The 22,056-nt window shown below is 53.8% G+C and overlaps 1 protein-coding gene across 4 annotated transcripts; it reads left to right on the forward strand.

Annotated features, from left to right (window-relative positions):
* The first annotated feature begins 9 nt into the window (after positions 1 to 9).
* Ppfia3 (PTPRF interacting protein alpha 3) lies at positions 10 to 21,920 on the forward strand. 4 transcript variants are annotated; one of them, XM_074057930.1, is made up of 30 exons: positions 10 to 207; positions 5,062 to 5,316; positions 5,562 to 5,663; positions 6,005 to 6,169; positions 6,548 to 6,622; positions 6,905 to 6,979; positions 7,254 to 7,475; positions 8,556 to 8,702; positions 8,795 to 8,929; positions 9,323 to 9,406; positions 9,546 to 9,677; positions 10,098 to 10,160; positions 10,294 to 10,373; positions 11,191 to 11,335; positions 11,859 to 12,046; positions 13,134 to 13,356; positions 13,854 to 14,017; positions 14,130 to 14,257; positions 14,931 to 15,024; positions 15,671 to 15,752; positions 16,323 to 16,523; positions 17,860 to 17,922; positions 18,089 to 18,115; positions 18,988 to 19,163; positions 19,528 to 19,625; positions 19,842 to 20,017; positions 20,104 to 20,172; positions 20,400 to 20,571; positions 20,970 to 21,041; positions 21,127 to 21,920. In XM_074057930.1, exons 2-29 carry the CDS (start codon positions 5,077 to 5,079, stop codon positions 21,026 to 21,028), a joined length of 3,585 nt encoding a protein of 1,194 aa, XP_073914031.1. In that variant the 5' UTR covers positions 10 to 207; positions 5,062 to 5,076; the 3' UTR covers positions 21,029 to 21,041; positions 21,127 to 21,920. The 4 variants fall into 4 exon arrangements, with proteins under 4 accessions (XP_073914031.1, XP_073914030.1, XP_073914032.1 ...); XM_074057929.1 differs by having other exon boundaries at positions 10 to 203; XM_074057931.1 differs by lacking the exon at positions 18,089 to 18,115 and having other exon boundaries at positions 10 to 203.
* The last annotated feature ends 136 nt before the right edge of the window (positions 21,921 to 22,056 follow it).

Consider the following 22,056-nt stretch of genomic DNA (forward strand, 5'->3'; position numbering starts at 1 on the left):
GGAAGCAGTGAGACTGTGAGGGGGAGGGGGGTCCCCAGCGCCCAAGCCGGAGCAAGAGACGTTGAGCCCGCGCGAGCGGCGGAGACAGGGCTCCAGAGCTACAGATCCGGGCCCCGGCCACCGCCAGGGGCCCCGCCCGGTCCCCCTACCCCACCCCACGTCCCTCTTGCAGCCCAGCTCCGCCCGCAGCCGCCGCGGACCAGGTAGGTAAGAGCCTGGCCCAGCCCGCCTGGCAGCGCCCACCCCGGGGACCCTCCGGCGAGCTTCCCCCGCCTCCTCAAGATCCTGAATTTCCCTCCTCATCCCCGGGGACCCTGGAGTCCAGATTTCACAACCCAACCCAGGAGACTCAGGCATGTCCCTTTTCGGAGCCCAGAGTCTCCAACCGAACCCTAGAATCCCAGGCGTACTGCCTCCTTGCGCCTCCTCCAGGGCCCAGAAGCCTGGATGTCCCCGTTCAGCCCTGGGGACCCCCTGCTGAACCCAGCTCCCTCTCCCCGGCCCAGTCCCGGGAGCTCCAGACACCGGCCACGGCTGTGCGAGACTGCCCCCGAGCTACGGCCAGTCGCCCCCAGTCGCGTCCGCATCGTCCCCCATTCGCACACCCGTCTGCCCGTCTTCAGTCTCTGGCGTGGACAGCCGGCCGCGTCCCTCGGTCCAGGCCGGTTCGCCGGCCTCTCTGGACACAGGCCCGCTCTGGAGCTGTCCATGGTCAGCACACTAGGCAGCCTGGCCTCCCCCACCTCGTGCGGCCGCCAGGGAGGGGGGCGGGCGGTGCGGGGATACCCCCCGCTGCGCCTTTGACCCGGGGATACCCGGGCCCTCCCTGAGCCCGGCTCGCGGGGTTCCACTGGCCAGGCTCTCAGGCCCCATCCTCAGCACCCCAGTTTTTCGGGACTCCAGCTGCTCCCTGAGGAACCAGGGCTTCTGAACGTTCCTACCCTGTCCACCTTAGGAGCCTTGACAACCGGACATCCAGCTCCCAGCCCGTTCTGTGTTTTTGAAGCTTGACAGAGCTCGTCCGTCTCCTGGATCCTTACGCTAGTCAGGACATAGAAACCCAGTTTTCCAGCATTTGCCCTCCCATCCCTTAGCACCTACTTTAACAGCCCGTGCCCCTCAGACAAATATACTCAGCCTCCTGGTACCCCAGCATCTGTTCCCTTAGGGACTCCGACGCCATGACTCCTTTCCTTTCAGATATTTGGAATGTAATTCCTTAGCTTCTGATCTGCCCCCTGCTCTCCCTCCCAATAAGGGTTCGGGCTCTAAGCCTATCTTTTTTCCTCCGCAAGGATTCAGGAGTCTAGGCTTTGTCCCCCACACCATATCTTGCTCCTTAGCTTTCAGTTTTGGGGACCATGATCAGCATGACCCCATGGCTACCAAACTTATATTTTCTATGGGCTTGACAAACCCTTGCCTCATCCCCATATCTTCTCAGGTGCTAGGCTTCTAGAATCTTCTCCCCGCCGTCTCCCCTAAGACCTGGATTCTTGAGATGTTTCCTGAGTCCCATGTCATGGTGTCCCATATTCTAGGCACACTCAGGCTTGATGATCCAAACGTTCGCCCCATCCTGTGCTCTAGGTTAATTACGTGATCTAGAACCTACCTACCTTCTATGTTCCATATTTCTAGTTGTGTGTGTCCTTTCATTGGTATGTGTTCTAGATTCTGAGTACTAGAACGTGTCTAATTGATGTCTCTGTTCCATTGTCACCAAGGTGCGATCTAAGTTCTAAGATCCAAGTTCTATGAATTCTAGGCATGTCTTTTTTCCATATGTCCTTTTTTGGAGGGTTTTTTTTTTTTTGAGACAGGGTCTTGCTATGTAGCCCAAGCTGGCTTAGAACTCACTATGCAACCCTCCAAATATCTAGATAATGTCCCCAAGCCAAATTCTGATCTCATCCTCTCAGACATGTTCTAGATTCTAGCAACTAGACCTTACTTAGTCTCTGCTAATTTTTCTTCCCTTTTTTTTGGCAGTACTTGGGTTCAAGTTCAGGGCCTCATGCTTGCTGGGCAGGTGCTGTACCATTTGAACACTCCACCAGCCTAGGTCTCTGCTAATTTTTAATTAATTTTGGTGTGTTCTAGGTTTTACCCATGACTTTGGCATTGTTCTAGATTCTGTTCTCTTTCCAGGGACATTCTAATTTCCAGAATATGTGTGTTCCAATGAAGTGCTTTAGCCTGCCTCCTATTTGTCCTTATCAGTTCTAAAACACATTCCTCTGTTGTTGGGTCCATCTAATTTCACGATCTCAAATCTGGAAGATTTTCCACTGAAATGTGCTACATTACATTTTCCTTCCTCAGGTTCTAGGTTCTAGGTCCATCCATTTTCATCTTCTTTGTCCCCTGGTGGATTGTGGCCTTTCTCCTCCACCTGTCACTTTGGTAGACGAAGCATGTTCTAGGCTTTCTCCTTTTCTAAGCTCTTCAGCCTCAAGTGTTCTGATTTCCAGAACACCCCTCCCTTGCCGGTTCAGTCTTTATCTCCTGAAATTTACGAGTACTTCTAAGCATGCATTCTTCTGCCTTTCCCTTCAGACAGCCCCCTTGCTACTTTCTATGTTTTCCTTCACCCCCAGGGCATACTTTGAGTTCTAGAGCCTCTCTATCTCTCTTTCTTTCTCTCTCTCTCTCTCTCTCTCTCTCTCTCTCTCTCTCTGTCTCCCTGGCAGCACTGGGCCTCAGGCTTGCTAGGCAGGTTCATTTACCACTTGAACCACTCCATCAGCACTGTTTTGTGCTAGGTATTTTTGAGATAGGATCTTGAGAACTGTTTGTCTGGACTGGCTTTGAACCTCAATCCTTCTGATCTCTGCCTCCTGAGTAGCTGGGATTATAGCTGTGAGCCAGGATGCCTAACCTAGAAAGCATTTTTGTCTTCTGATTCTAGCATTATCTAGACACAGGTCAAACCAAGACTGTGACCCCTGTTATATTCTGTGTTAATACCTTTATCTGTAGTAGGTTCTGGGTTCTAGATTTTATCTCCTGACTAGGCTTTGTATGTATTGTATTTATGTACCTAGACCTCATTATGCTAAGTGTTTGGGGTTCTGGCATGACCCTGACTCTCTTTAAGTTATTGGGTTGTTTTGGACTGGTCCTAAGTTCCAGACCTCTACAATGTCCCTCTACGTACCCTTACCTGTGGATCTTGCTGTCAAGCACATGGTCATTGTAGAAGCATGTGTCTTTCTTGTGAACACTGTAGTGTTTTCCTGGCATTGGCTGTTCAGGTTCTATGTTCATCCATGCTGTATTTCGTCTCCTCCACAGTGAATCTGAGGTTCTAGAGCAAACAGACTTCCTAAAACACTTTGTGTCACATCTTCTAATCAGGGTGTAGTTTGAAAATACCATGTTGGGTTTTGGCCTAAGGCTAGACTGCTCTCATAAATGTTTTTCTGTATCTGGTCTTTGAGCTCTGGGATTTAGAAGTCTAGATTTTCAGATACACTACTTCAAAGACCCAAGGGTTCAGGCACCTAGCTGCCCCCTCTCCCAGGTCCCAGAGCCCCTCAGCCCCCTCCTCTTCCTACGGGAGTCCAAAGCCCCAGTTCCAGCTTTGGGCACGGCGCACATATTGGGCGGGGTTGGGAATTATCCACTCTTAGAACTGGTTATTCCGCTGTCTGTAGTAGGGGAAGGAAAGGAAGGAACAGAGTGAAAGTCCCTCCTGCTTTCGGCCGGGCCAGCTGGACCTGTCAGACCTGAAGTGCTCCAGGGAGCGGCTGGGGGCCTCTCTTCATCTCGGCCCCGCCCCTGGCTGCAGGGTCTCAAGCCCCGCCTTCCCGCCCAGAAGCCCCGCCCTTCCCTCCTGGTTAACGCCCCTGGAGGGCTGGAGGCCAGGGGAGCATCCTAGAACTCCTGGATCCTGCACTCAGGACTCCCTAGGGAGAGGAGGCATCTGAAGGCTGAGATTTCTGGGTCTAGGGAGGAGGCTGAGAGCCTCCTGGGAGAAAAGGGAGTGTGGTCTCTGACTTCTGGAATTGACCAGGAGAGAGCTGGAGGCTTAGACTTCTAGGTCTAGGGGGTGATGGGGACTGGGGGGACTAGACTCCAATGACCTGAGGCAGGAGGGAGCTAGATCTTGGACTCCTCAGTCATGAAGCACCAGATGACTAACACAGCCCACTCTCTGCCTGGCTTTTTATATTTATTTATTGAGTTTGAGGTACTTGGGCTTGAACTCGGGGCCTTCACCTTGAACCACTTCGCCAACCCTATTTTTGTTAAGGGTTTTTTTGAGATAAAGTCTCGAGGAACTATTTGCCCGGGCTGGCTTCGAACCACGATCCTCCTTATCTCAGCCTCCTGAGTAGCTAGGATTACAGCTGTGAGCCACCGGCGCCCGGCTTGATTTTTTTCAAGTGGAGTGTGGTCTTTAAATTCTTGTGTGTGAGGGGATGTCCAAATATCTGGGAAACTGAAGGACATAGGAGTTGGGCTAGATAGTGAGGACTATTCCAGTGATATTATACAGGTAATCACATCCTAGTGACCTAATTCTGTGTTCGCCGCCCTGTGGCTTTTGGCTTGGGCCTCAGTTTTCCTATGTAGGAAGTGGGTTGTGGGTTCTCACAGTCAGAATAGGAAGAAGCTGATTTTTCCACGCTCACTTAGGCAGTGCCTGGGTCACACAGCTTGAGTTCCTTTGAGTGGCCAGGCCTGGGTTTGCTGCCAGTGCCTTCTGGAGTCTGACCTCAGTTCCCCTAAATGCTCTAACCCAGGTCGCCAGGCTGTTTGCTGGAGAGCAATGGATTTCAGTTTACCGGGTGCCATAATTACAATGGGCAGGCCTCAGTTTCCCCATCACCTGGTGGCCAACTCTTAGATTATCTGGTGGAGTGCTCTAGTGAGAGTGCCTCAGTTTCCCCTGTGTCATGATCAGAGTAGCTGGGCCTCAGTTTCTCCTGTGTTGTGCCTGGATTGTCCCACTTCAGTTTCCCCCATGTCGTATCCTAATGGCCGAGCCTCAGTTCTCTGCCTGTACCTTGACGAGGTTGGTTTCTGTTCCTCGTCCCTTCCTTGCACCTGCAGGCCGGCACCGCCGCCATGATGTGCGAGGTGATGCCCACCATCAGTGAGGATGGCCGGCGGGGTTCGGCGCTGGGCCCGGACGAAGCGGGCGGCGAGCTGGAGCGCCTCATGGTCACGATGCTCACGGAGCGCGAGCGTCTGCTCGAGACGCTGCGCGAGGCGCAGGACGGGCTGGCTACCGCGCAACTGCGGCTGCGTGAGCTCGGCCACGAGAAGGACTCGCTGCAGCGCCAGCTCAGCATCGCGCTGCCTCAGGTTTGGGCGGGGCCGGGGCGGGGCCTGTGGGAGGCGGAGCCTCGGGGTAGAGGGCAGTCTGAAGGGGCGGGGCTTGATACCTGGAAGGGAGGAATCTGGGATTGGCTTGACGTTGGTGGGCGGGGCCTGAGCGTCAATAAGGGGCGGGACTTAACCAGGAGGGGCGGGCGTTTCAAGTCCCTTAGAAAGACGGAGATAGGGAAAGGATTGATCTGATTGTTCCCTTTCTGCCCACACCTGGACAGGAGTTTGCGGCTCTGACGAAAGAATTGAACTTATGTCGGGAGCAGCTTCTGGAGAGGGAGGAAGAGATTGCAGAGCTGAAGGCAGAACGGAACAATACGCGGGTGAGGAGTGTTGGGGGCGAGGCCTAACTGGGGTGGGCGGGGCATCTTTTTCAGCACTTATTTTTCATTTTTTCTTCTCTGCTTTTACTTCCTAGCTGGTCACCTCCTCTGGTCCCACTCCTTCCTCTGTGTCCCTTCCCGAGCTACATAACCTTTTTTTTTTTTTTTAAATTGAACCATCCCTTCCTTGACTACCTCTGCTAACCCTCTCTCTTTTCCTGACCTGTCTCTTGTGGTGCCCAATCTCTTCCGCCATTTGTCCTCTCCACTTGTCACCCCCTTCCTCGAACCTGCCGTTGTGCCTTGCCTCTTTTCTTTGACTCGGTGTTCTATTGCTCCAGCTCCTCCTGGAACACCTGGAGTGCCTGGTGTCCAGGCATGAAAGGTCACTGCGCATGACTGTGGTGAAGCGCCAGGCCCAGTCCCCGGGCGGGGTCTCCTCGGAGGTGGAGGTGCTTAAGGCCCTAAAATCCCTCTTCGAGCACCACAAGGCTCTGGATGAGAAGGTATGAAAATTGGAGGAGCTGGGATGAAGAACAGAAACCTGTGGTTGTCTGGAGCTCTACTGAGTGGGAGAGACCCTGTGATTAGTTGGGGATGTCCGAAGTGGGAAAAATGTTTACTGTGATTGATTGGGACACACTATGTGAGCTCGGACCCGGCTGGTTGATAGAGGAAAAGTGAACTGGGGTGGGGGGATACCAGTGGGACAGGCTGCCTGGTATGTGGTTGGAGCCGAACGCCCATTATAGAGACAGGAATCCTAACGTTGTCGTATCAGACCTGTCCAGGGGGTGTTCTGAGCCAGGGCCAGTCACCTATCTTAGATTGGGTCTTGTCTCCGTCTCATTCCTGTCCTGCCCTATCCCCATCCTCATCCCCAGGTCCGGGAAAGGCTTCGGATGGCGTTGGAGAGAGTGGCGGTGCTAGAAGAGGAGCTGGAGCTGAGCAATCAGGAGGTGGGGGCGTGGTCAGGAAGGGGAGGCTTGGGACGGAACTAAGGAACTGATTGGGCAGGTTCCAAAGGCAGAGCACCAATGGGGTTGGACCGTGGAAAGTAACCGGACCCTCCCAGTAGCAGTGAGACTAAGGCGAGAACTGGGCTGGGGGCTCCTGTGACTGAGGAGAAAAAGTTTGGATGGGGAAAGGCGTGGCTAAGAGGAGATAGAGCTGGGGCTAAGGGAGATAGGGCCGGGATTCCAGGAGCCCCCTTTGTCTTGATCTTTTTTTCGTTCTTCTAGACTCTGAACCTTCGAGATCAGTTATCTAGGCGGCGGTCGGGGCTGGAAGAGCAGGGCAAGGATGGGGATGGGCAGGTGAGAGGTGGAAGTCTCTTTCCTGTGACTTCCGTTCAAGTCCTTGACTATGTACTGGGCGTTTTAACACTTGTTACTATCCTCACTGACCCTAGAACATCTGAACCTTAGATCCTCACCTCTAGGTCTCCTAGCTAACTTCTGTGACACACGGTTGACCTCCGTGGACTGATCTTTGACACCCCCTCTCCAGCTGATCAACTTTTCTCCTTGCATTCCCTCTATGTCTCTGTGCTCTCTGCTCTGGGTTCTGGCCCTTCCTCTCTCACTCCAGACCCTTGCCAATGGCCTGGGTCCTGGCGGGGATTCCAACCGGCGCACAGCAGAACTGGAGGAGGCCCTGGAGCGGCAGCGTGCGGAGGTGTGCCAGCTGCGGGAGCGCCTGGCGGTGTTGTGCCGTCAGATGAGCCAGCTGGAGGAGGAGCTGGGCACCGCTCACCGCGAGCTGGGTAAGGCGGAGGAAGCAAACTCCAAGCTGCAGCGCGACCTCAAGGAGGTGAGGCTGGAGCCCCTGGAGGGCTGCCCTGTGTTCCTTCCCTTCCTCCAGCCTTCTCCCTCTCCCTTATTACAAAGTCACCGAGTCCAAAAATCACTGAGCTCATGAATGATGGAACTTTGATTCAGTCCCCAAGCTGTCCTAAGATTCAGTTTTCTCACATGTAAAATGGGAGTTATGACCCTTACTGGAGTGTTAGTATGTGGAAGCGTAGGGGCTCAGTTATCGATCTTGGTTATTATTATTATTATTATTATAGGTGGGATTGGGGTTTGAACTCAAGACTTCAAAGTGGGCGCTTTACCACTTGAATCACTCTGCCAGCCCTTTTTGTGTTGGGTATTTTTGAGATAGGGTCTCATGAGCTATTTGCCCTGGCTGGCCTGGAACTGCGACCCTGCTGATCTCTGCCTACTGAGTAGGTAGGATTACAGGTTCGAACCACCACCGCCCAGCTCCAGGATTGGTTATTATATTACTATCGGACATTCTCTTTGTGCCTCTAAATTGAATCTTTTATCAGCATTTCACCGTTCCCCGTTTAGGCCCCTTGAGTCTAATTCTCACACTCCAGGGATGGGCAGGGAAGTGTGGTGCCCGGATTTTTTTCTTTTCTTTTTTTTTGCAGTTCTGGGGCTTGAACTCAGGAGGGCCTATACCTTGACGCACTCCACCAGCCTTTTCGAGATAGGGTCTCGAGAACTATTAGCCTGGGCTGGCTTCAAACCGCAATCCTCCTGATTTCTGCCTCCTGAGTAACTAGGATTACAGGTGTGAGCCACCAGCTCCCACCCCCTGGTGACTCTTGGAGGACTGTTGCCTTTCAAATAGAAGGGAACTTAGTTTCCCGTGAGACACTAGAGCACTTTCTCTGTGATTCTAAGCCAGTGCTGTGCCAGTAGTGTGGTTTGATCGGAGATTTTATATTCCAGAAGCTACGGGAGGTGTGGCACTACTATTCTGAGGCCCAAGGGACTTCATTTACCAAGATACCCTAGGAACCCTTTGCCTATGGTTCTAGGCCTAACACCAGGGGCTACTGGGAGCTGTCGTGCACAGGCTCCTTTGCGCTCTCCACAGGCTCTGGCTCAGCGGGAAGATATGGAGGAGCGGATCACAACGCTAGAGAAGCGATACCTGAGCGCCCAGCGAGAGGCCACGTCTCTGCATGACGCCAACGACAAACTAGAGAACGAGTTGGCCAGCAAAGAGTCGCTGTACCGGCAGGTGGGGGCCTACCCAGGAAGGGGCGATGATGGGGCAAGGCCCTGGCGCATGTGACCTATCCCCTTTACTCCCCCTGCCTCTCCTTCCCCTAGAGTGAGGAGAAGAGCCGTCAGTTGGCCGAGTGGCTGGATGATGCCAAGCAGAAGCTGCAGCAGACGCTGCAGAAGGCTGAGACCTTGCCTGAGATAGAGGCACAGCTGGCCCAGCGCGTGGCAGCACTGAACAAGGTGAGGGGCGGGGGCGGGGCCTAGAGGAGGTGGAGCCTTGAGTCTGGAGGGGTGGGAGAGAGAGCAGCAACCTGGATTCTGAGGGAAGGATGGGTTCTGGGGTCTGGCAAAGGGACCTGGCTTGGAATGGGGCAGGGCTTGGAGGTTTGGAGTGAGGGGACAATGTTCTCTAGTATGGACTGGAAGGATGTGTGGCCTGGAGTCTGAGGAATGGAACAGGTCCTGAGAAAGTAGACATGACACCGGGGCGAGACCTGGGTAGCCGGGGTAGGGGAGGAGCTTGGAACTCCAGTGGGGGATGGGGCCTTGCACCAATCTGTGAAGGTGTGTGGGGGACGATTATGATTGGATCCTGGTGAAGTGAAGTTAGATGCCATGGGTTCTGTCCACTAGGCTGAGGAACGTCATGGAAATTTTGAGGAGCGACTTCGGCAGCTGGAGGCCCAGTTGGAGGAGAAGAACCAGGAGCTGCAGCGGGTGAGGGGACTGAGGACAGCAGAGAAGGCAGAGTTTAGGGGTTGGAGGCGGGACTTGGGGGGGGGGGCAGGACTTAGAACAAGGGCGGTTCCTGGGCAGGTCGTGCTTGAGCACCACCAAGCTGCTCTTCTTTGGGCAGGCACGGCAACGGGAGAAGATGAATGATGATCACAATAAACGGCTGTCCGAGACAGTGGACAAGCTGCTGAGCGAGTCTAATGAGCGGTTGCAACTTCACCTGAAGGAGCGCATGGGGGCGCTGGAGGAGAAGGTGGGTGTGCAGCCCAGGCCTCCATCACAACCAGTGCGCTGTCTCAGACATTTCCCCTAGATCTGTAATCCGAAATCTCCCTGAACTTGGGCTTCCAGAATTTGACAGTCTGCTCTGTCGCTGAGACCACTTCCCCTAATCTAAACCCTTGGAGAGCTGAATTCTTGGGGTATCAATACCCCGAGTCCTTGGCTTTTCCTAACACCTACAACCATATGGCCACTCAAAGCCTGAGTCCCCTGAGATTACACAAGCCAGGCAATCCCAGGACTCCCATGACTTCTCTCCCCAGATCTGTCTCTGGCCCCACAATCCTCCCACCCTTGCAGCTCCTCGTTTGTCCCAATCCCATTCTTCCAAGGTTCCCCAGGGCATGTCCCCTTCAGGGTCCACTCCCTCATTTCACCCCTGTACCCACAGAACTCACTGAGTGAGGAAATCGCCAACATGAAGAAGCTGCAAGATGAGCTGTTGCTTAACAAGGTGGGGACCTGGGGGGGGTGGGAGGAGGAGGGAAGCAGGACTGGGGTTCCTGAAGTTGGAACCGGCAAGGCAGGGAGGGGCTGCTCTTTGGGGTGGCGTATTCTGAGCTGATTCCTCCAACTCCTCCCTTCAGGAGCAGCTGTTGGCTGAAATGGAGAGGATGCAGATGGAGATAGACCAGCTGCGGGGGAGACCACCATCTTCTTACTCCAGGTGACAGTAGCCCTCCTGCCCCTCCTCTGCCCAGGGAGCTCCTCTGGTCAGTTTACTCTTTCTGATTCCCCACTTGTCCTCTGGCGACTTGCACTCATTCCTCTTTCTGCAGTACTGGGCTTTGAACTCAAGGCCTTGTGCTTGCTAGGCAGCTGCTCTACCACTTGAGCCATGCTGTCAGTCCTTTGTGCTTTAGTTATTATTATTTTTTTATTATTATTCATTTATTCACATGTGCATACTAGTTATTTTTATAATAGCCTCGATTTTATGCCCAGGCCTGCATGGACAGGGATCCTCCTATTGACACTTCCTGTGTAGCTGGAATGACAGGTGTGCTGGCCACTGTGCCCTGTCATTGGTTGAGATGGGAGTCTCAAAACTTTTTGCCCAGCCTGACCTCAAAGTGATCCTCCCAATCTCCACCTCCTGAGTGGCTAGGATTACAGACTTGTACCACCATGCCTAACCCATCTCTCTTTCTCTCTCTCTCTCTTTTTTTTTTTTTTTTTGCAGTACTGGGCTTGAACTCAGGGCCTACACCTTGAGCCACTCCACCAGCCCTTTTTTGTTGTGATTTTTTTGAGATAGGGTCTCACAGAACTATTTGCCCAGGGTGGCTTTGAACTGTGATCCTCCTGATCTCTGCCTCCTAGTAGCTAGGATTGCAAGCAGGAGCCACTGGCACCTGGCTCCATCCCTCTAATTTTTTATCTCAAATTCATGATCCCTGAGCCCAGGTCTATCCCTGTGATCTGTGACCTCTGTTCCCTTTTCTTGACTCCTGGGTCCCTGACTGCCCTCCCCATGCCCACAGGTCTCTCCCTGGCAGTGCCCTGGAGCTCCGTTACTCCCAGGCACCCACGTTACCTTCTGGTGCCCCCCTGGATCCTTATGGGGCTGGCAGTGGCCGGGCAAGCAAGAGGGGCCGATGGTCAGGGGTCAAGGATGAGCCCACCAAGGTCAGCAGCCATCTCTGGGGCCTGGACTGAGCAGGTCTTGGGAGGGTAGTAGTGGGGAATGGAGTCCAACCCATAGGGCTCAGGGAGGAGACTGGGTTGAAAAGCTCCTGGGCTCACCTGTCTTCTCTTCTCCCCCTCACAACTCCATCATCTCTCCCTCCCTGCCTCTCATCTTTTTGTATGGATGTCCTCTACCTGGTGAGCAACTAAGGGAAATGATGGGGTGGAGGGTTAGAGTGTAGAATCCCAGCATGGGTGGGGGTCAGGTGAAGAAGAGAAGGGGCTAAGACCAGGAAATAGGAATCAGGGAGGGTACAGAGTCATGGATGTGGGTGTGGCTTGGGGAAACTTGGGGGAGGAATTAAGAAAGGACCTGTAAGAGAGTAGCTGGGCTGGGGAAAGTGGTGGGGCTTGTGTGCAGGGTCAGGGAGGATGGGTGGGGTCTAGACTGGTGAGCAAAGAAAGAGCCAGCACCACCCTTGGCCCCTATCCATGTGGTGTCCCTCTGTCTCCACACAGACAGGATTGGGAGCGGCCGGCCCCTGCAGGATCCATGCCACCCCCATTCCCTGGGGATCTGGATGGGTCAGATGAGGAGGAGGCAGAGGGGATGTTTGGGGCTGAACTGCTGTCCCCCAGTGGGCAGGCTGACGTGCAGACACTTGCCATCATGCTTCAGGAGCAACTGGAAGCCATCAATAAGGAGATCAAGTGAGCCCTGGACCAGGCCTGCCCTACTTTCCCAGAGCTGGCCCCACAGCCCCTCTGATTCCCAAACACTTAGTTCATGGGCCTGGAGACTTAGCTCACAACCTGCCCACCATCCTCAAGCTCTTCCCACCCAACACTCCCTCCAGTGTCCAGGGACACTGTATCCCCTGAGATGTCCCCAGAAGTCTTCCATGTGCAGTATACGTATATATTCCTCAGCCATTCCTCACGATTTCCAGACTGTGTCCCAAAATGCCACAATTTTCAACTCAGTACATCAGGCATCTTCCAGTGTGCCATGGATTTCATGGCTTCACATACCCAGTCTCCCAGTGTCTCACAAATCTCAGCACTGCAGTAACGTCCCCAGCCACAAACACCAAGAACACACTGATCAGGAACCTAAGGCTGAGGGATGGCTCCTGTGAGCCCCTGCCTAGGAAGCAGGAGGCCCTGAGTTCAAACCCCAGTATCACTAAAAAAAAAAATCTTAACTCTGTACATCCAGAATTTCAACAAAAGTCTTCAATTTATTAACAAGCCTCCATCAATGTCTCCCTGGATTCCCCGGAAGTTACCTTATTTGGCAATTCTCCTATAATAACACATTCTTTATGGGCCCTAGCCAGTAGACCTAAACACCCACCTCCTTCCACTCACACTCTGACTTACCACCTCACCTACTGAATGACTCCATCACCTTCAATATTTAATTCCAGCATCCTTGACCTCACCCTAATCTTATTATGACCTTGGTCTTGCAGTCCTTCTTGGAGCACCTATCTCTTGCCCATCATAAAATCTTTTGTGATTTTAAATAACTATTTGCTTATCATCAGAGCCAGACTGACATAGATTCTGATCACCCCAACAGCCCTAATCCTTCCATGACTTCCTGAGGATGCTGTGGTTCCTTGACTCCTCTTAAGCCAACAGCCCCTCAGGAATTTCCCACAAACCCTCTAGCTTCATTGCGCCTTCCCCAGAATTCACCTTTCTGGCCCACCAAGCCTTTCTGGCTTATCGTGATCCCCAGACTCCCTCCCTACCTCAGCCTCTCACCCATCTCTCTTGTTTCCTTCCCCAGGCTTATCCAAGAGGAGAAAGAGACCACAGAACAGAGAGCAGAGGAGCTGGAGAGCCGGGTGTCCAGCTCTGGCCTTGACTCGCTGGGCCGCTATCGTAGCAGCTGCTCACTGCCCCCGTCCCTCACCACCTCTACCTTGGCCAGTCCCTCTCCTCCCAGCTCTGGCCATTCAACACCTCGTCTGGCACCTCCAAGCCCTGCCCGAGAGGGCACCGACAAGGCTGTGAGTGTTCTGAGGCTAAAAAATACTAGCCTTACCTTCCACCTAGCTTTCCTATTTTTAGGAACTGTGACACCTTAGCTTTCCCTCTCCTCACATCAAAAGCTACTAATATAATTTTTTGGAGAGGATACTGGGGTTTGAACTCAGGGCCTACACCTTGAGAGCCATTCCACCAGCACTTTTTGTGATGGATTTTATTGAGACAGGGTCTTGCAAACTATTTGCTCCAGCTGGCTTCGAACCTTGATCCTCCTGATCTCTGCCTCCTGAGTAGCTGGGATTACAGGCGTGAGCCACCAGTACCAGGCTTATTAGTACTATTAATATGAACTTGTCAAGCTCTAGGAAAGTATCCCCCGACTTGTCTAGGCTACCATCAGATATAGTGTCCCAAAGTAGGGCCATCCCAGACACTCCCTAGTAGATATCCCAGCTAGTGGGGAACCTCCAACATGACTCTCCAACTTAATTCAGTCTCTATGCCTCTCTATCCTCAGAATCACATCCCCAAGGAGGAAGCTGGGGCTCCACGAGGGGAAGGACCGGCCATCCCAGGAGACACCCCACCACCCACTCCCCGCTCTGCCCGTCTCGAGAGAATGACACAGGCCTTGGCACTGCAGGCGGGGTCCCTGGAAGATGGGGGACCCTCACGGGGAAGGTCAGCAGGGATGAGGGGTGAGAACAGGGAGGAACTTGCTTGGAAGGATGAGATGGGAAGAACAAGGACATGGGAGGAGAGGGGAAGTCCTCACTCTCTCCTGCTTACACAGTGAGGGTACTCCAGATTCCCTACACAAAGCCCCCAAGAAAAAAAGCATCAAGTCATCCATAGGCCGACTGTTTGGCAAGAAAGAGAAAGGGCGAATGGGACCTCCAGGCCGTGACAGCTCTTCTCTGGGTAAGTACCCTAATTCTGACAGTTCTCTCTTTTTTCCTTCCTTCCTCCATCCCTTTCTCACTCACTTGCCATTCGTGTCTTCACTCATTTGGTAATTTATTTAGAATATGGAGCACAGAACTTACAGAATTAGACAGGAGGAGGGAAGAAAGAGCCCCCTGTGGCCTGCCGGAGTGACTGGGTGGATAAATGAATCTATTTCATTTATCTGTATTGAAACAGAGAGAGAGGGCAGTGCGTCTGAAAGGTTGGGTACCCCAGTGGTGTGCTGGAGTCTGCTTGTAACAGGATTGGGAGAGTTGTTGTTTTGTGAATTTTGTGAGTTGTTTGACACCACATTGGTGGCTTGAAATTGGCCCTGGTGGGATTTACACCATAGAAATTGGCAAACACTACAAATCAGAGAATACCATCCCCCCTCCCTATGAGCCAGCTGTTAGACATTTCCCAGCACACCACTGCCCTTACAGCAAGGCCAGCCCAATTTGGGGGCTATTTCCAATTCATTGCCTGGGCAATTGGTCTGTGGCTGGTTTTATCACTCCCTCAACGTAGCCTCACTCATAACTCCCTCAGGGCCTGTGCCTTCCTGTCATCCTTCGCACCACCCCCAGCATGACAGATCTGCCTCCCCCTTGAGACTTTCCAACTTTTGACCCTTCCTTGCCTCCAGCTGGAACACCTTCAGATGAAACATTGGCCACTGACCCTCTGGGACTAGCTAAGCTGACAGGCCCAGGAGACAAGGACCGAAGGAACAAGAGGAAGTGAGTTTGTATCAGTGTGGAGGGGTGGAGGGGTGCTGCTGGTATATATAGGTGAGAACAAATTTTGTTAGTTTGTACCCATGATGCTCAATTGACTTGTGTAGGAATCGGGAACTCCTAGAGTTTTTCTTTGTTTTTTCTGTCTCTTGATGGGGTGGAGGAGATAGATTTATAAAGATGTACACATGGGTTTAGACCTTCTGTGTTTTCTACATACATAAAAAGTACTTTTATGGGACTAGGTGTGGTGGTACATGTCTATAATCCCAGCTACTGAGGTACTCAGGCAGAGGTAAGAGCATTGAGGTCTGAGGCCACCTGGGTCAAAGTGCAAGACCCTATCAAAAAAAAAAAAAAAAAGGCTAGGCCCCAGTGGCTCATGCTTGTAATCCTAGCTACTCACGAGGCAGAGATAAAGAGGATTGTGGTTCAAAGACAGCCAGGCAAATACCAGTTGGGCAAATAGTTCTCAAGCCCTATCTCGAAAAAACCCATCACAAAAAAGAGCTGGTGGAATGGCCCTGAGTTCAAACCCCAGTACTTCCAAAAAAGCTTTTTGTGTATGCCTGTGATGAAGGGATCTGTCCAAAGTGCTAGGGGGTGGGTCCCCACCCCTGACAGCTCCTGCCCTGCTGTCCCTTGCCAGGCATGAACTTCTGGAAGAGGCCTGTCGACAGGGACTGCCTTTTGCTGCCTGGGATGGGCCCACCGTGGTCTCCTGGCTGGAGGTACTGGGGCCCAGAAATGACCTGACCATTTGTCAGTCCCTAGCCCCTGACTGTCCTACCATCAAGGACTGGTGGGGTCTACCCAGCGCCATCCAGCTCCAAGCCCAGAGGTGGGGCTGGGATTCTAGGGGAGAGGGGCAGGCTTCCTGTCAATGGAAACAGCTTCTTTCTCCTTCCCCTCTTCCCCTTCTGGTCTCTGTCCTTTCTCTCTGATTGTCTTTTTGTGTTTCCCCATGTGTCTGGCTATGGGGTCTCTGATACTCTCCATCTCTCCCCATCTCTGACTGTATTTCTGTCTTTCCCCATTCTCTGGATCTCACTTCCACGTCTCTGTATGTCTTGCTGTCGTCTGTCTGTCTCCATCGCTGTCTCTTTCCCCTTCAACTCCGGCACTTCCCTTCTTGGTCTGGCTCCCTCTGCCTCTCCCACGTCTCCCCTTGTCCTGTCTGTTTCTTCTGCGAACTTTCCCACGTCTGTTTCGCCCCCACTTGCCTTTCCCATCTGTCTCTCCCCCATTTCTCCTGGTGCTGTCTCTGTCCCTTCCCCCCTCCCTCTCTCCCTCTGCTTCAGCTCTGGGTAGGCATGCCCGCATGGTACGTGGCCGCCTGCCGGGCCAATGTCAAGAGTGGTGCCATCATGGCCAACTTGTCAGACACGGAGATCCAGCGCGAGATCGGCATCAGCAACCCGCTGCACCGGCTCAAGCTGCGCCTAGCCATCCAGGAGATGGTCTCGCTCACCTCCCCCTCAGCTCCTGCCTCCTCCCGCACGGTGAGCGTCCAGTGGCCAATCCCGGCCCTCGCTGCCTCCAGCCCCGCCCCTTGCGCTATACTAGCCAATCCCAAAGCTGCTAACTCCCACTCTTACTTGCAGCCCCTGCTTCCCATTGGCTCTCCTTCTCCAAGTCTCTCCGCCCTGCCTCAACCCTGTACTGTGTGTTTTTCCTGGTCCTTCCTGAGTGTCTCCTGCCACCTCTTTCTCTGACACTCGCCCTTGGATCCCATTGCTGGTTTTCCCCAAGATTGGCTCCAGCCTCCGAAGAACTTTCCCTAACTTGACAGCTGAGCTAGTCACAATTCCTCTTAAGCATTTTCTGCCTTCCAATAATTTTATCCTTTCCAGTTTTTTATTAAGAGAGTGTATGTCTATCTCAGAGAAACTTAAATGTAATTTGGACATGCCAGGTTCTCCCCTGAAATTACTTTAGCAGTCATTTTCTTCTCCTCTGTAGCCTCCATGCCCTTATCCCACCTAGGAGTGTTAATATTATTTGTAATTTAATCTACTAGTCAGTCTATACTCATATTTTCCCAATACAATCTATACTCAAATTTCTTCAGGGCCTCACACATGCTAGGCAAGTGCTAGCACATAAGCCACATAAGCCACACCCCCAGCCTTTTTGTTATTTACTTATTGTTATTATTTTGATGGTATTGGGGATTGAATTCAGGGCCTTGAGCCTGCTAGACCCGCACTCTATCACTGGAACCACATCTCCAACCTTTATTTATTTATTTATTTATTTGAGATAGGGTCTTGCTAACTTTGCCCAGGGTTGGCCTTGAACTTGAGATCCTCCTGCCTCTGCTTCCAGAGTATCTGGGATTACAGGCGTGTACGACCACACTGAGCTTTCCCCAACATATTGATATGATGTCAATTGTGTCTGTGTAGCCACATTAAGGGCCTCTGTTCAGTTCTTTGCCATTATCCCAGAGCCCACATTGGTGCCTGAATCGCTAGGCGCTACATAAACCTTTGAGTCCAAGTGTGAATTTCTAACTCATGGGGGATGTTGCAAGAAGTAATTCAATCCCTGGGGACAAGCCCCGCCCCCACTGGCAAACCTGGAGGTCTGCCTCCTCCTTGATCTTCACTGGGTAGTCAGTGTGAGATTAGAGAGGTGATGTCATTTGATCAGGGCCACACAGCAAAATGCTCCACTGGGCCCTAATTCCAACCCTTTTGCCTGGCACAAGACAGACTCACAATAAAGGACTACTCTTTTCCTTTGTCAGTTGTGTGCCTGGGCCAGAAAGCAGATCTGTTTTCCCCTCCCCTATTGAAAGTCTATTCCCATCCCATAACATACCCCGCCCCTCAGCCCACAGGAAACGTGTGGATGACACACGAGGAGATGGAGTCCCTTACGGCTGCAACAAAGCCTGTGAGTGCCCCCTGCTGATGGGCTTTGGGGTGGCACTAACCCTACCTGGGGGTGGAGGCGGGGACCTAAACCTAGTCTGTGACTGTCAGTCTGTCTGTCCCTTCCGTCCCCCTCTGCCTGCCCCTTAACCCACCCCTTCTCTCCCCTCTTCCCACTAACGGGTCAGGAGACCAAGGAGATCAGCTGGGAGCAGGTAGGGGCGCGGGGCGGGGCTGGGCGCATGAACAGGCTGTGCACGCTGCATGGACGCCCCTCCTTCTCTGAGCCCCGCTCTTACCCTCGCCAGAACATTCCATCATCCCCACGGGTGGCAGGGGGCTAGCACCAAGCTCATATTTGGACTGGTTCATTGTGGCTTGATGGGGGGGCGATGTGACAGCCCCCGCTCTTCCATGGTCAGCCTGGCGCACCGGCCATTCCATTGTGGTCGGTTGGTGGGGGCCCTCGGGGCTGTAAGGGACGGGGAGTCGCTGATCAGCCTGTTTCCCTATGGTTGCGGGGAAAGGGGGCTAGCTGCATGGCTCCAGTTTACCTGGGCAGTGCGCACTGGCGATGGTGGGAGTAGGATGAGTATTTTGTTCTCAGCAAAGGGAGGCACCAGCGCTGGAAGCATTGGGTTGAGTTGTGGACTTTGTCTCCAGCCAGGGGAGGTGTGGATGGTCTCCTTATGCTAAAGAGTGTGAAGGAGTTTGGGTCAACCAGAACTATGGAACAGATACATTAGTGTTTTCAAGCTCTGGTGGGAGGAGTGGTCCTTCCTTGGTGACAGAGTCGCGTTGGAAGAACTCATTGTCTTGGGGAAGTATTTGGGAGAGTAGGCATGTTGGATTGAGTTGGGAAGTTAAAGCAATGCGTCTCAAAATTTAATATGTAGGTCAGGTCACCTGGGGTGCTTGTGTCCTTGTGAAGGTGTAGGAGGTGACTTGGGATTGGTCCGTTGTCCCAAGCAGATGGTGGGTGGGAAAGAACAGTTTTGGGTTGGGGGACTTGGGCTGTACCCCTTGCATACACACATGGGAAAGGGTCAGAGGGCCTGATCCCTCCTTCACCTGCCCATGGCCTCAGATCCTGGCATATGGCGACATGAACCACGAATGGGTGGGAAACGACTGGCTGCCCAGCTTGGGGCTGCCCCAGTACCGCAGCTACTTCATGGAGTCGCTGGTGGATGCCCGGATGTTAGATCACCTGAACAAGAAGGAGCTCCGGGGCCAACTCAAGATGGTGGACAGCTTCCACAGGTGGGGGCTGCCTGGCTAAAGGGGACATCCAAAGGGAAGCCTCGCCCCTAGAGAGTCTTTGGCCAGTGATGCTGGCGATGGGAAATTCCTAGGATTATCTTTGGCACTTTAGCACGGGTTCTCTGGAAATCCCGACACTATGTCCCATCCCCCAAGAAGATCCATAGAACTGGCCTAGTAAGCCTCACACCTGGTCCGGGTTAGCCAAAAGGAATTTGCCTGTTGAAAATGCCCCACCTCCTGGGAGGGCCAACAATCAATACAACTGATGGATGGAATAGCCAATGGGGACAGGACCTGAGATGAGGGGCAGACAGAGGCTGTGATGGTTCCTCTGTGACTCCACTTCCTCCCCCCTGCTCAGGGTGAGTCTGCATTATGGGATCATGTGCCTGAAACGACTCAACTATGACCGGAAGGACCTGGAGCGGAGGCGGGAAGAGAGCCAGACTCAGATCCGAGGTGAGTAGAGCGTGAGTCCTTCTAGGAGCTAGGTAGAGGACTACGGGATAGGGCTGGAAGAGGGGCGATGGGGAAGGGAGACCAAAGAAGATCGCAGCTATAAGCGAGGGGAAGAGGCAGCATGAGGGTGTGACCAGGAAAGGAGGTGTGGACTAAAGTGGTCATGCCTGGCCATTGTTGGGACTGGGCGGTACTAAGGGTCTCTTCAACCCCCAGACGTGATGGTGTGGTCCAATGAACGGGTTATGGGTTGGGTGTCCGGGCTGGGCCTGAAGGAATTCGCCACAAACCTCACCGAGAGCGGGGTGCACGGGGCGCTGCTTGCCCTGGATGAGACCTTCGACTACTCGGATCTGGCCTTGCTCCTGCAGATCCCCACGCAGAATGCGCAGGTGAGCTGCCGCTGGGCCTGGTACATGGGGGGCATCCTCACCTCGAAGACTGCACGCTCCAACCATGCCCCCACCTCCCTCTGCAGGCCCGACAACTTCTGGAGAAGGAATTCAGCAACCTCATCTCCTTAGGCACAGACAGACGGCTGGACGAGGTGGGCGTGGCTGCAGCTTGGGAAGCTGGACTCAAAGCCCCACCTCCCGATTGACAGCAAAAGGGGCGGGACTTGGCTTTGCCAGCCAGTCGTGGTTGGAGGCTGAGTTAGGGGAGGGGCGGGGTTAAGGGAGAGGTGAGACCCAGAGAGGGGCGGAGCCGAAAAGGGGTTGGTGTCAGAACGAGGCCCTTGTCTCTTCTTATGGCCTGTCTGGTTCCTATACCTAGGACAGCGCCAAGTCCTTTAGCCGTTCCCCATCCTGGCGGAAGATGTTCCGAGAGAAGGACCTCCGAGGTGTAACCCCCGACTCGGCTGAGATGTTGCCTCCCAACTTTCGTTCTGCTGCAGCAGGTGCCCTGGGATCGCCGGGGCTCCCTCTCCGAAAGCTGCAGCCAGAAGGTGAGAGATTCCCAAATGCTACAGCTCCTTTCCTTCTTCTTCCCCTGGGTGGGAAATGAGCCAACTCAACCTCGCAGGCAGGTTCTTCTGACAAATGGACCCTCCAATATTTCAGATCCTCTCTTTCGAATGGATTAGTCCCAGGTCCCCTTTCCCTGGTGGGAAATGGACTCGCCCAGAACCACCTGGGCACCTTTGAGCCTCACACTGCTGGGAAGACAAAAACCACCCACGTGGAACCAGGCTCTTCTTGTGATGTCCCGAGTGGACGTCTAAGGGAGAGTACCTGGGGTTGAAGCCAGAGCTCACAGAAACGCTGGGGGAAAACTGGGGGCGCGCGGGGGTTGGGAGGGGGTAGTGGCTGTTTCAGGCTGAATCGCTGCTCGCTCTTCCTCCAGGCCAGACTTCTGGGAGTTCCCGGGCAGAAGGCGTTTCGGTCCGGACCTATTCCTGCTAGTGCAGGCCTCCAGGTGAGGACTGTACTGGAAAATCTTGGGGGTGCGGGATGGCACAATGGATCTTCACTACTCCATGCACTGCCCGGCGTCAATGCAGGTGACCTCACTCGGAAGGAAGACTCTTCCAGAGGCTGGGCCATTCCCATTTCTGCCCAGAGTATGGTCTCGCCGGGGAGAGCGGGCCTGGGAGCTGGCGCCACGGACTGGACCATCCTTACAGACAAGCGGGGAGTGCGTGTCCCCATCTCACAAATGGACTGGGCCTGGACCAAACCACATGAACTGGACTGAGGGAGGGAAGAAGAGGGCAGGAAGAAATCTCGCCCTAAACTTCCGCCTCCCTTTTCTCTACTTTGTAATTTATTGATCAGTTTCCGATGGGAGACCGGTGCCCTTCACCCGCGGAAAGGCGGCGGGGCTTCCCTCCCGGGCCGCATGTGGGGAGAGGCTGCCCCCTCCTCTTTTTCCTGCCCAGTCGCGGGGCCCAAGTCTTCCTTCTTCATCCGAAAGGAGGGGAGGGGGGACTCGCTGCTACAAGCCTCGCCCCCTGTGCCACTCAGCCCCGCCCCGCCGCGTAGGGTCGCCAGTCCCCCGGGTCATCTGCGGGCGGGGTCCCCTTTCCCTCCCCCGTGTCTCGTGTCCCCGGGGCCTCCCCGCCCCCCGTGCTGTGGCCGTGTCCGTGCCCCAGGGGTAGAGGGCGCAGAACTGCGCTCCTGGTTCCCCTCCGGTTCCGGAGTTTGCATGGGAGAATCCTCTTTCCACGATGCCACTGGGCGACGTGGTGTGGGGGGAGGGCGGACGGCGGGGGAGCCCTCGTCCCCGACTCTCAGTCGGCCTCCTGGTCCCAGGCGTCACTCAGTGATCACGGGTAAAGAGAACTGTTTCAAAAGCTCCCGTGTTGACTGATTTTCTTTTTTGATCAGGACGTTGAAAAAGTAAACCACCTGCAGGATCCAGGAGGCCGGACCCTTGGTGCCTCAGTCCAAACCCGTCCTTAGACCCCGAGTCAGGCCCAGCCCAACCCCCA

The sequence above is a fragment of the Castor canadensis genome, chromosome 16 (assembly GCF_047511655.1).
Source record: "Castor canadensis chromosome 16, mCasCan1.hap1v2, whole genome shotgun sequence".
Classification (NCBI taxonomy): Eukaryota; Metazoa; Chordata; class Mammalia; order Rodentia; family Castoridae; genus Castor; species Castor canadensis.

What these genes read in the sequence shown, in the direction of transcription:
- Ppfia3 (XM_074057930.1), top strand. Translation starts at nt 5,077, where the DNA reads ATGATGTGCGAGGTGATGCCCACCATCAGTGAGGATGGCCGGCGGGGT. An exon ending in TCAAGGATGAGCCCACCAAG is followed by an intron (nt 11,336 to 11,858) that starts GTCAGCAGCCAT and finishes CCACACAGACAG; the next exon opens with GATTGGGAGCGGCCGGCCCC. An exon ending in CCGTGACAGCTCTTCTCTGG is followed by an intron (nt 14,258 to 14,930) that starts GTAAGTACCCTA and finishes CCTTGCCTCCAG; the next exon opens with CTGGAACACCTTCAGATGAA.